General features: G+C 32.7%; 1 protein-coding gene across 1 annotated transcript; it reads right to left on the bottom strand.

Moving 5' to 3' along the window:
* Positions 1-3,310: 3,310 nt before the first annotated feature.
* Positions 3,311-12,859, bottom strand: LOC130817961 (proline--tRNA ligase, cytoplasmic-like). Its single transcript, XM_057683955.1, has 13 exons — positions 12,678-12,859; positions 12,533-12,603; positions 12,343-12,428; positions 12,151-12,243; positions 10,153-10,269; positions 9,761-9,948; positions 8,795-8,861; positions 7,840-7,962; positions 7,529-7,681; positions 6,406-6,690; positions 5,052-5,270; positions 4,224-4,317; positions 3,311-3,633 (listed from the first exon to the last, which is right to left on the bottom strand). The coding sequence occupies exons 1-13, from the start codon at positions 12,785-12,787 to the stop codon at positions 3,569-3,571; spliced, it is 1,671 nt and encodes a 556-aa protein (XP_057539938.1). The 5' UTR covers positions 12,788-12,859; the 3' UTR covers positions 3,311-3,568.
* Between the last annotated feature and the right edge of the window lie 899 nt (positions 12,860-13,758).

The following is a 13,758-nucleotide window of genomic DNA, read 5'->3' as shown; positions in this document are numbered from 1 at the left end:
TCTCTATTTTTCTTTTTTTTTTTTTACTAACTAGTTGGTAGGAAGCGCACGAAATCCTATTAAATTTAAATCGTAATTAAAAGTGCATTAGTTGATAATAATTATACTAAATAAAGTTCATATACAATACAATTAGCACAATATCAAGCAAATTAAAGGAATGAATAAGAATACAAGACAAATTTGGAAATGACAATGACTTTTTGCAATTGAGATTAAACTTGCACACAATCTGTATACATTAAGTTTTAAAGTCTCAAAGATGATCTCTTCAATCTGTCAATTTCACAAACAAACTTGAATATTCTAGCTTTAGAAAAAACCTTCAATTGATCTTCTACGATTCACAATATCATGACCCATCAACCAATAGAGACGCAAGTACTGTTTGGCACAGGGGTATCAACTCACAAGTCGTGGTGCACTAGAGTTGTCTGATGAGCAAGAAAAACCAAGAGATAATATGTGACCAACTGAGATCTAAAAGTAAAATGTGTCGAGCAACATTCTAGTAATAATATGATCAATAACTCGAATTCAGCAATTCCTACAAATGGTCCATCCCTTCTAGGTTGTATGTGCGTAAACATTAGGTCTCACACCTCTGCTAACCATTTCCTTTAACTCAAAAGATTGCTTACTATTATCCCTCTTGCATAACCCATCAACCAAACATGTGAATTTCATAAGATTTTGTGTAAACCCCATTTCCATCATCTTATAGAAGTACCAGAATGTCCTGTTTATATTACCCTTAACTACAAAATGCACTGATCACCAATATCAACAACAAACTTTTGTTCAACTATTTGATTAAGCCACTTATCCAACTTAGAAATTTTGGTCATTCTACAATATCCCGCAACTATATTGTCATAACTACTACAATTCCCGCACACCTCTCTTAAACATTTCATCGAACACATACTCTGCATACTCAGCAAACTCCAATTCACAAGCACCCTTGATCATGCAATTCAACTTCTAAGTATTAGGAGTTAATCCCTTATCATGCATTCAATAACCATGTTAATAGTCTCTTTATGAAACAAGAAAATACTTCTATTATTGATTGAATTCAAACAAAGAGAACAATACATGAATAAACATCAAACCCAAAAAATTCTTCAAAACATAGAATCAATTAAAACAATTACGAAAAATGAAAACCCACAAATTTTACAAACCAATTCAAAACCTTTAGACAAGGAAAAAAAAAAAAAAAAAAAAAAAAAAAACCCTAGATCGCAGATTCAACTGTAATTTACAATTATCATTAATATAAACCAACATCAGGGATCAAAAGTCAAATAAACATAAAGGTTGAAAAAACCAGATTCGTTGAAGCCTTCATTGATTATTAATTAATGATTCACACTCTGTAAATCGGATTTTTTGATGCCTTCATTTTCGTTTTGTATTAGTATTCTTGATTGAAACCGGTATTAAACCTAGATTTGTGGAACCCTAGTTTTTTTTTTGTGTCCCTAACAGAGAAGCTGGGAAAGATGGAGGAAGCAAAGAAAATTGATCATGAAATGAGGAAGGAGAGTGAATAAAGGGGATCATGAAAGGAGGAAAAGATAATTGATTATGTGGGACAAAAATGTTAGATGGAAGAAAGTGATGAACAGAGAAGGTTAAAAAGAAAGTGAGGAGCAAGTAAATTACTGTTCATTACTATTAATATTGTTACCTTCATCCAAAATTAATAAAGAAAAGGATAAATATAAGGAATTTTAAATACTCCCCCCGTTTTTTTTTTATCTTCCACATTACTATAACGGAATAAACGGATCGTTTCAAAAGTTCTTTCACTTTAGAATACTTTCTATTTTTAGAAAGTTTTTATTCTACTTTTACCCCTTAAAACCCCCTTTTCTTTTAATGTACCCCTTTTCTTTTATTTATAATTATTTTCTCTCTCATACTTTCAATACAATTATTACTTCACACTACTATTTAATTAAAATAATACCCACTACAACCTCATACTTCCAATATAATAATTACTTCACATTATTATTTAATTAAAATAATACTCACTATAACCCAAAGATTTTATCTTTCTTAATATGTGTGAAAAATCCAAAGTGGAAGATCAAAAAAGAACGGAGGGAGTATTTTTTTAATTTTTATTTTTTTGAGTTTGTTTTTATATTTTTAAGTATTTTGGTTTTTGAGATAAGTAATGGTACGGAAATTTATATATATTGATATGAGTAGTATTTTAAATGAAAGTTTTCACTTATGTATATTTGATGATATTTGATATTATTGCAAATTTAATTTTGGATGTTATTCATGATTGTTGTAAATTGAAAATATAAATCCTTTTAAATTTGTTTTAATGCACTAAAGTATTTTTCATTAATATTAAATTTCTCATATAATATTTTAGTGCATAATGTTTAAAAATCACGAATACTTCCAAGCAAAATTCACATTTTGGGTCCTTTCTAGCTCTAATGATTTAAGGTGGAGTTGAGGGCATGTATTATTGTATTTTTAAGTATTCAGTTTGTATAACAATAATTAAATATCTTACAAAATTAACTTAAATATATTTAGGTTGACCATATTATTTTTTTATTGCATTACTTTTCACAAATTATATTATATATGCCATTATTTAGCCCCTATTTACTTCATATGATTTTTACTGATTCAGTTGATGTCTACTAATTGAAATTGATTTTTAATTATTGTAACTAATTTATACAAATTGAAACTGATTTCTCTATATTACAATGGAACTTTACTAATTTAAAGTGACTTTTAATTATTGATTAAAATTAATTTTTACTAATTGTAAGTGATATTTACTAATTACTTATTTTTTAAGGTGTGAACTAAACAACCTTATTAGGAAAATAAGTGATTTTACTATTATGATTTACTTGTGATAGTATGAAATCATTTGTCACATCCTAGCATATTTTCATTCCTATATAACACTTTTTTTTTGCTAAAAAGAATTAGGTTTTTTTGAAAACAAAAATAATATTTTTTTGTTCAAAAGTACCATATTTTTTGTAAAAAGTAATGCATTTTTATCAGACAAATTGATTCTTACGGTTCTCATATAATCTTGGTTCTAGAAAGTTTAGTGAGGAACAGGTTGCAAATTTTCCTTGAAATAATTTGAACAAAAGAGCCCAACAAAAGAAAAGCAGCTCTCATTTGTTATGTGAACATATTTCATGTATCCTTTTGAATTTGATACATGACACAAAACAAAATGAAAGCTTTTTAAGCTTAGAGAAGTAAATTAATAAGAAACTAATGATAAATGCCACCTCAACCAAAAAACAAAAATTGAACTCCTAACATATATCGTTAAATGTTCAAAACTCTTCAACAAGTAACCACTTTAGATGGGAATGTATTGTGATGTGCTCTACAAAGTCCGAGACAAAAATCATTCAATTCTTGTAGTGTCAAAAATACAAATACTCCAAAAGACCTATCTATAATATGATTGTATTTGAAGAAATGCACAGTATCTTGAGTAGCGAGTGGCATCTTTCATGTAAAAATTACAGGTAAGAGCATTTGCAGATTATAATTAGTAGCTTCTGCCCCAATACGTCCACTTCTTAGCTGGCTTTCCGGATGCAAAGCAAAGGGTACCTTCAACAAAACGGGATAGCAATGGATTAACTTTATACTACGACAAGGCGCAGAACTCTACATCATTGACTCACTTGAGGTTTCAGCAAGAAAGAATTACAAGATAACGAGTTTCTGCATGTTATAATGACCCACGAGAGAAAACAATGAATTGATGCCAACATTACTTTTTTATTACCATAACGACCCGTTTGATTAATGGTACTAATTGGTGGTAATGAGCATGATTTGTAGTGTAAATTTTCATGATATGCATCATGTTATTACCATGGCAATGAAAGCTTGATCATAAAAAAAAAATTTATTCATAATTTTTCATTACCACCTAATACCACATGTGTTAATGCATTGGAATTTGTGAAAAAATGTGCTTGTTGAAGGAAAATAAGTATGGTCATTAAATTTATCAAGAGATATTCTTACCAAAATTACACTAACATTCCATTACCATATTCCATTTAATATCGGTTACCAAACGGGCCGTAATTGCTCAAAACTTGCGGTAAAGTAATACAGTGCAATAGTTAGACTAGTAATCGATAGATGAGAGGTATGTCTAAATGTGTCACACAGGAATAAGGAGCCAATACCTTCTTCCATCTCTGGCTGGTCAAATGGTGAGCACAAAGTCTTGGCAGCTCCCATCTCACCCTTTGTTCGAGCTTTGACGTCTTTCTCAACTTCCTGAATAGATTAAAAAACAAGGCATTAAATATTCTGGCACATTTCCAAGAGAAAATATTGTGTAAAATTAAGACAGTGACAACACTTCCATGAACTCATTTGATGTCTTTTTGGATTCAAGGGTAGGCTAGAGAATCCTTAAGGACAAGAGGGGAGAGAGAACTAATTCGACCTGTGGTGAGAATCAAATCCATGTCACAAGTCTAACCTGTGATTCTCATGAACTCATTTGATGCTTTTTGTACTTTTCCCCATAAAAAAAGACATAACAAAACATCTACTTCAGAGAAGGGGGCTGACCAGGGACGACTAAAAATAGGCCATATGTTCCTATAGATTGCACAACACAACGACCAACTGTTTCTGTACTCAAAAAGTGGATCCCGTGACATTCTAGAAACCAAAAGCACGAGAAAAGAATACATGGAGGGAGATTCAAATCTTTCTGACTGCCTCGTATGGCTCAAACAGTGCATGTGAACGCAAAGATGATTATTATAATTTTTTCTAAGAACAGCACACATCAGAGTGTGCAAAGGCGACATCATACAGGCAGACTACAGGAAATGTTCTCCTAATTTTGCTCTCGGGCCATGCAAAGAAATGACCAGATGAACATTTATGCTCTCAGAGATTGGAATTGATTATAAGAAGTTTGGATATGATGACCATGCCAGAAATCAGAAAATATGACTTAAAAATATAAACATTGACACAAATGGAATGCAAAATACCTCTTCATCACACCAAGGAGCAAAGATCAGCTTTTTCTGAGCCAAGGCCTCAACAAACTCATCCCATGTCCTAACCTTTTGAACGCATGCATCTCTCTTTTCCTTTGCAAGATCATACAAATTCTTCTGGATTGCATCCAGAAGTTCTTTGACCTCATCAACCAGATTAGCCATTGGCAGATCCTTCTTCGCCGAATTGTCACGTCGAACAGCACGAACCTATACATGGCAATAGTTTCACATTTCAATATTCAAGACATATGATTATGATTTATTCACTTCCATACCCAAAATGGGAAAATCATTACTTTCCAGCTTTTCCAAGTTCAAGCTTAATTACTTAAATCTGACAATGAATCTGACAGCCAATGTCGAAACTACCAGTGACGCCACAGCTAAAGTTTCCCCCAAAGAAAGCATGCATGTAAAGTAGAGCAGTCAATGTCCAAATATTATACCCCTTATGGCTGTCAAATCCATTAATATTGATTATTGAGACGTGAAAAAACCCAGGACTATTAGTGCTACCCGAATTTTTTTTATATGCAAGAGATAGTGGTGCCCACATCCTTCCCTTCAAACAAACAGCTTGTGACAGAGCCACAAATAGTTTAGTACTCGAAGCATACTATATAGTATAATAACAATATATCTTTTCAATACTCCAATTTAGCCCCATACCACGTATAAAACTAATACAAATAGCCTCACAAAAGCGCAGAATAGTAACACTAAAACCAACCGACCATTAAAGCGTAGGGCACTGCATGGGGATTTCAAATTACATAGTCTGAATTAGTTCTTATATTTAACGATTCTGTAGTTATAAGGTTTCACACCTAACAAACATATTCTGATATTCTTATTTAACTATCATCAGTATCACCCATATTTAAAATCTCTCGTATGTACATAGGCAAAAACAAGATTTTTAAGAACTCTATTTCTAGTAACACCAGAGCAAGATCTTAAAGCTATGGCCCAATGCTCATATTTGAGAGCACTAGATAGAAAATGAAGCTAAATTTTTGCACTTGAAGCCATGAGGTTCAAAAATCCAATAGCTGTTCAATAAGGCCTGTGGAATGTCATTTTAACCCTACCGGCCCACCCACATCAAAGAGACATGATGAACTAGTAAATATAGTAATATTGAAACCTAAGTTCACACGAACAAAAGTCAGTAAATCCATCAAAAAACCACAAATGTATGACAAGCATAGCAAAAACCATGAATATATATTTTTCTTTTCTTTTTTTTTGAAATGACGAATATATATTTTTTAATGACAGCAGTACAGGTAATCGGCACAGTAATAAAATGAGATCAAGAGTGCATGTCCGGAAATTTCACCTGACTATTGGCTAAATCCTTTGGTCCAATCTCAAGTCTCAAAGGAACACCTTTCATCTCCCAATGTGAGTACTTCCAACCTGGAGAATAGTTATCCCTAAGATCTGCTTCAGCCCGAATACCTGCTTCACTCAATATTTTTACGGTATTAGAACATGCGTCAAAGATTCCTTGTGTATTTGCATCTTTGAAAGGGACAGGCACCACTATGACTTGAACAGCTGCAACTTTTGGAGGCAAAACTAGGCCTTTGTCATCACCATGTGTCATCACCATGACCCCAATCTGCATATACACAATAAACAGTGGATCATCAGTCAATTGATTGATCATACAAAAAGGCAGGTGGCAGAATATCATCAGTCAATTGGAACATAACAGCCAGAATTACCTATTTTAGTAATCTCCCTGCAATTTAAAAACCAAAATGAGCAGGTTTTAGCCATTTTGGGCATTATTAAAGGCAATTGCAAATTCATACAGTAATTAGGTACCACTGACAAGTGACACCAGCTGTTTTTCCTATTAGCCCTTAGGGTTGTCTTACTTTTTCTCATTCAAATTGTTAAACAACAAACTCTGTGAATGAATGGCTGAAAACAAATAAAGAACAACTTGAGCAACACGTGATGTCAATGATATCACCAGCCCTATTTGTAATATACTCTAATTATCTAGATAATCGATCCTGCAACCAGCTTCAATCTAGGAAAGGCACTGATTTGGAGACACGACACGAAAGGCTATAGAAATATATATTGACATCATGACTTCAGAATAAAATATTGGCAACAAGGCTTTAGACATGATCATTAGCATCGAAAGCAACCAATTCAGTTTCCCAAACAACTCGGTTTTTCTTTGACTGATCAAAATTGGATGACTTTTTGATTTAGTAACTTAAAGGGATATTTGATCACGTAAAGAATTTTTCACTTTTAAGTCACATGCTTATTATTCGAAAGTATATTGTTATTTGGTACATAGAAGATTTTTTCTTGGAACAAAAGAACAAAGGAAGTGGAATGGAAAGTGATAACAATTCTCCTATTCAGTAGTCCAAAATTAAGCACCAATATAAAACAAATGAACTGCAATAACAAAAGGATCGTAGTCTACAGACCGTTCTAGTACTGTACGCCCATGAGTTCTGCCACACCATTGCTTTCTCTCCTTTCTCATTTTCATAAGTGATTTCAAACATCTTTGCAAAATTTTGACCTAAACAGTGTGAGGTTGCACCTTGTACTCCACGTCCAGTGTTGGGAATAAAAGCCTGGAAAGAAAAAAATAAATATAATTGAGGAACAAGTTGGAGGACAAAACTGGTCAATTCTCAAGAATATAATATTATAACTACATTCATCAAGACAGCAAAAAATAGCAAAAGTTCCAAAGGAAGTAACTCAATCTTATTTAAAACAATGCAACTACCTCAACACTAGTTGTGTAGTATCCACCAGCAAACTTCTCCATTTCACTTTTTTTGCCCTTGATAACAGGAACAGCCAAATATTCTTCATATATTTTCCTGTAGAGTTCCAATATGTCGAGAACCTGAAGCACCAATCACATGATCAGACATTATCAAGTGAATTCTTCTGACTAATGATAATTAAATGCAACCAAACATTCCACAAGGACATAACTTTTTTTTGTGCAATTATTCCTTCAAAAGGAAACAAGGAAAAACATGAACTAATAGTTTTCTACAAACTTTATTTATGATTTTTTTTTTGATAAAGAAAAAATTTTTAATGAAGAAACTTATGTAGTACATTATAGGGATGAGAAATCCCAGGCTATCTAAGTACATTAGTATGCTCCATTCTCCTCTACATAGCTCGTTTAAAGAACAATGTTGAAAGCGACCATGGGCCTTAGCCCATAAAGAGGCTAAAAATTATGCTTTATACCATAAAATTTCTAAAGACAGGAACCGATCGTTAAAAAACCAAGAATTTAACATAATTCAAATGAAAACACAGATCTAGAGAGGATCATGAAAAACCAAGAAACAAGGATCTGGAAGGCCCTGCTATTTTTAACAACACATTTGGAGTGTTTTGAGTGCAGGAGACACCAACGAAAAAAGTCATCACATGACTATATGAGCTTGTATACTGTGTAGTAGAATATCAGCTAGGTGAAACCAAGGGGCTTCAGCACACATCAATGTCATGTAGACTAACATCTACACAGGAAAGAAATCAAGATTTTGAAGCTTAAGTGGTAGGATATCATATAAGTTTCTAAAGAAAAACAGCATCCACAAGCCCAAAGTCTACAAGCCAATTATTATGCCTTAATTTCTTTAATTAAAAGGTACTCAAATTAAACATGAAATCATCAATTATACAATTTATTTTTGATAAATATGATATCATACCTCGGCATCTGCTTCTTCCTGTGTAGCAAAAGCAGTATGACCTTCTTGCCAGAGAAATTCCCGACTCCTACAAGGAAAAGGAAAGTCCAAATCAATTGTCATATTTATGATTATAATGACAACAATGAACTTTTCTCTCAACAGACAGAGTATTGTTAAACTACTGCTCAAAACAGTGGCTTATATGACTGTTTCTTCCTTTCCTTAAAAACAGTTACATTGTACTGACAAGCCAACTACCCAATATAATCATTTCCTAACATTAAGCTAAAGCAAGTGCTCACTCAAAGACAGTAATTGCAGGTGTCACCCACTTTAACAAGTGTAAATGTGTGGTTTAGGGTTAGGTCAATTAAGGAAGAAGGAGCCTCTAGCAGCACTCTTACATTGTACCTTCTCTTTTTTTTTTCTCTTCACTTGATTTCTTTTTAAGATTTTATATATCTTCTTTTCTTGATTTTCTTTCAAAAACTTTAATCATCGTTCTTTGCGCAATTTCGTCTGGGTAATGTTAACAAAACAGAACGTAACTCTGAACTGTCTGGTTGCGTCTGTTCCGCAATCTGAGGCAAGCAATCAAGGTCAGGGTCCACATCTGTGTTCTGAGTTTGGGGTTTCAATGATAGTTATAGTAATCTTGACTAGAGAAGTATTGCTATCATAAGTAAATAAGTATGCTTATGTGTCTTTATCTTAAAAATCCAAAAAGTAGAAGATAATATAATTGGTATTTATTTCTTAGACCAAAATAAGAATAAAAAACTATAATTCATATTCGACACATTTTGCAAAATTAAATGGGTATTCTTTATGTTTTAACATATTTTGATATGCATGAAACTTTAGTTATTAATGTACTATGATAAACACAAATACCATTCTAAATAGTATAGAGAAAGAAAAAGGTGCACAACATAAGCAACGAATTGTTAGAGTCAATTTTATAAAAGCATGTCATACGCTTACCGGATGAAAGGAGTAGGATTGCTGAATTCCCAACGGACAACATTGCACCACTGATTCAGTCGTAAGGGCAAATCACGATGTCCCCTGATCCACTTTGAATAGTATGGATACATAACAGTCTCACTTGTGGGACGGATAGCAATTGGCACTTCTAACTCAGATTGTCCAGACTTGGTCACCCACGCAACCTTAAAAAAAGATTCCCAATCCAAATCATGAGACAAAGCAACAAACTCAAAGGTTGACAGCAATAAACAAGAAAACTCCCTACAGTCTACAGACTGAACATAAAAAAGATCCCACACTTTCTTTAGGGAAGCCTATCCCTCTTCCCAAATAATGATATTTAATACTATGGAATGATAAGACAATAGCATTCTCATATAATTTACCTCTGGGGCAAAACCCTCAATGTGGTCTTTTTCCTTCTGCAGCACACCGGGTGATACAAACAGAGGGAAGTAGCAGTTCTTTATCTTCATTTTCTTGATTTCAGCATCAAAAAATTCCTGATTTTTAAAAAAAGTAATATAACTATAAAATTAAGGTAAGCGCATATAGCAACACATCACATTCATGCTAAAGAATGAAAAGGTGAGAAAACAAGCTATTGGAAAATAAGACCAGTAAGACTAATCATCTTTCAGCTCCTGAAATCTAAAGCCCTTGTTCTCCCAGAACATTGATTTGTTACACATAGCTTTGCAATCTTTTATTTGCCCCTTTCTTCTTCCAGAAAGTGGCAGCCAAACACTATAAAATATCCAAATGTAATATTCATGTATGAACTTTAATGTCATATATCAAGATCCATGAACCTAAAAGGACTTGATAGTCGGATCACAATATTGGAATAATGCACCCCCAAAATCAATTCATTGCTTCATTATCATTTGCATCGCGTATTAAGATGACATAGGTTTACATACAAGAATAACGAAGGGAGTACAAGGAGATTGGCATCATAGAACAAAAGAAAAGAGTATATGACCAGATTCGTACTTTTCACCTTTGTCAATGAATAAGCTAATTCTACTTTGCAATTTGAACAGCAAATAATCATGATGCGACCAGGACAGGTCGTTGAGAGAAGAAATTATAACATCCAAGTTTGTCCAAGGTTCCTGATATAGGATATGATAGATTAGAAACTCAGATAGGGAAATAGGTGATAGTTTTTGCCGCAAATTACCTTCTACTCATCAAAACTTGTATCATATAGACAAGGATCATGTCATTTAGAGGGAAGGGGGAAGAAATTGGCCTATAGTAGAAAAGCACTTTGCATATGAAAGAAACACTAAATCTGAAGTGCTTTTAACATATTCCCAAAAGAATCCGCCTTGAACAATGTCAATAGGTAAATAAGTTGGAGAAAGTGGACAAAATGGATAATCGAGAGATGAAAAACACTTTGCGCTAGGATGAGATATTATAAAGGAAAAGTTGGAGAAATAAATTAGAACATATAAAGATGATAGAGGAGAAAAAGAGACAACAAAGGCTAAAATTACAATGGGCAAAGAAAGGGGGATGCAAACTCTAAGCTATACTTTGGCTTTGTGAATGGGAGAAGGAGGAGAATTTTATTGGGGAAATAGAGATTAAAATAATATTGTGCTAAATATTAAAAGAATCCATCTCCTAAATTTTCAGAACAAAGAATCTACATCTTCCCTACTAAAAAGCCATCGAACCTCCATTGAAAAGCAAAATTGAAGCATTCAAATAACCTTCAACGTTTGCAATTCTTTTCCCACCCGCCCCGATTTTGTCACACAAAAGCCAACCATTAAAAACTCGAACTAGGAAGCTTCTATCTTGGAACTTAAAATCACCAAGAACTGAGTTACCTAACCCAAAAGTAACGCAAGGTGGAATTAATTTACAATCTTTGCGAATTATTTTCCACCCACTCACGACTTTTTTCATAAATAGTCTACCTCAAATTCTCGTCACAAAAAATCCCATCTTGCCACCAAAATGCCAATGTCTCGAAATCCCAACACATCCTTGGCGCAAATATCATAAACCGCAGAACTTGCCATACGACATCCTATCACTGCTATAGAATACATTTTAGTACACAATTTATTTTACTTATGTTTTATATAATAAATTTTCATATACCTAATGGAGTATAATTTAATGGCATAATTACACTTACGCATTATTCCGAAGAATCTAAATTTTTTTACATTTTTGTTCAACACTAATTGTATCTGCTACGTGGTTATTATTTGCCTAGGTTCCTTCTCAAATTCCATACGGAAGATAAAAAAAGAAGACAAGTAACTAATTTTTGGTTGTATGACCGACGTACAAGCAAAAAACCAAAAATCGACCAAATAATTCAGCATCACAATGAAAAAAGGGAAAAGGGTACATACTTGCATAGCCTCCCAAATAGCCATAGTCCACGGCCTCAAAATGTAACATCCAGAAATGTCATAATACTCTATCATCTCAGCATTAACAACAACCTAAATAAACCACAACCAACATTTCAACACCAAAACTAAAACTTATATAAAAAAAAAAAAGCAAAATTAAACAAATAAAGAACCAAAATAATCGGATACCTCAGAGTACCATTCCCCAAAATTGTCATCCTTTTTATGAGTTAACCCTAACCCAGTCTCTTTCTTAACCTCCTTCTTCTTACCACCTTAAAATTCAATCATAATTTCAAATAACAACCAACTACATTACATGTTTACGCCATGAAACCAAAAAAGAAAGCAATTAATCATACGAAAGCACAAAAATCACCAGATTTGGGCTTGGAATTTCCTTCACCCGCCATGGAAAATGATGATGTTATAGTGCGATTAAAAAGGCGGCTGGAAACGAACAAGTTAAAGATTAGTAAGGATGAAGAATTGGAATATGAAAGGATTGAAGATGAGTAGTATACCTGGAAGAAGAGGACGGCGATAGGAGAGAGAAGGAGGAGGAGAGAATGCGGAAAGGGCGAGTCAACGTAATAGCGTTTGCAAATTTGTAAGCTAAACCGGCTGCAGACATGAAAATAGGGAACTAGTAGTAGTAGTAGTGATGGATGATGTAGTTGCTTTTCCTCATGCCCGCCCCTGATACAACCCTACCCGTTTGACTATTTTTCGGCTATTCTTTGAAGAGACGTATTTAAGTTCAGCCCATTAAAAAATTAATGCCTATTTTTTATATTTTTAATATCTATTTATATTATCTTACTTATATATCTTTAATGTCTATTTTCAATATCTTAAATGTCTACTTACATTATTCTTAATGTCTACTTACATTATTCTTAATGTATACTTACAATATTTTAAAAATTATATAACGGGTTGGCCCAATTAGAGTTAGTTTCTCAAAGAGAACATCTATCACAAGAATTTGTGTTTTTTTTTAATAATACTTATAATAATAAAGAGTCATGCGACATCTATATTAGAGATAAAAATTAGCAATTACATAACAACTTTAAACCCGTTTGACTTCCTTGATAACATAATTGTCCCTCTTATGGTGTACAAGTTGTAAAATAGATGAATTTTAGTTGAAAGGAAAATTAAATTAGATAATAAAACAAAAGAAATAAGTATTTTTTTCTGTTTTCATATGTTTGTCTCAAATAAAATTTATAAATTTTAGTGTCAAATTTTGATTTATAAGAAAAAACATATTTATGTGGGATCTTATCAGATTCATCTCAATATATACTTTGTAAATATCAACTATTTAAAATTTTTAGAAACTCACGATAAAAATTATTTGATTTTTAAGCTTGCATTAGGATCTGCGAAAAAAGTGAATAAGAAAAACATACAAAACCAGAGGGAATAAATGATAAAAATAAGTGCTGAAGATAGATAGAGAGTATAAGTTTGTAAATAAATTTTTTTTTAAAAAGTAAGACAATTTAATAACTCCTTCTGTTCTCTTTTATTCTTCTCGTATTTTTCATATGAAAATTTTACTAAGATTTTTCCATTTAAAATATTTCCATTTTA

Source organism: Amaranthus tricolor, chromosome 1 (assembly GCF_026212465.1).
Source record: "Amaranthus tricolor cultivar Red isolate AtriRed21 chromosome 1, ASM2621246v1, whole genome shotgun sequence".
Classification (NCBI taxonomy): Eukaryota; Viridiplantae; Streptophyta; class Magnoliopsida; order Caryophyllales; family Amaranthaceae; genus Amaranthus; species Amaranthus tricolor.
Note: the sequence above shows the minus strand (reverse complement) of the source record. Positions and strands in the feature narration are given on the sequence as shown.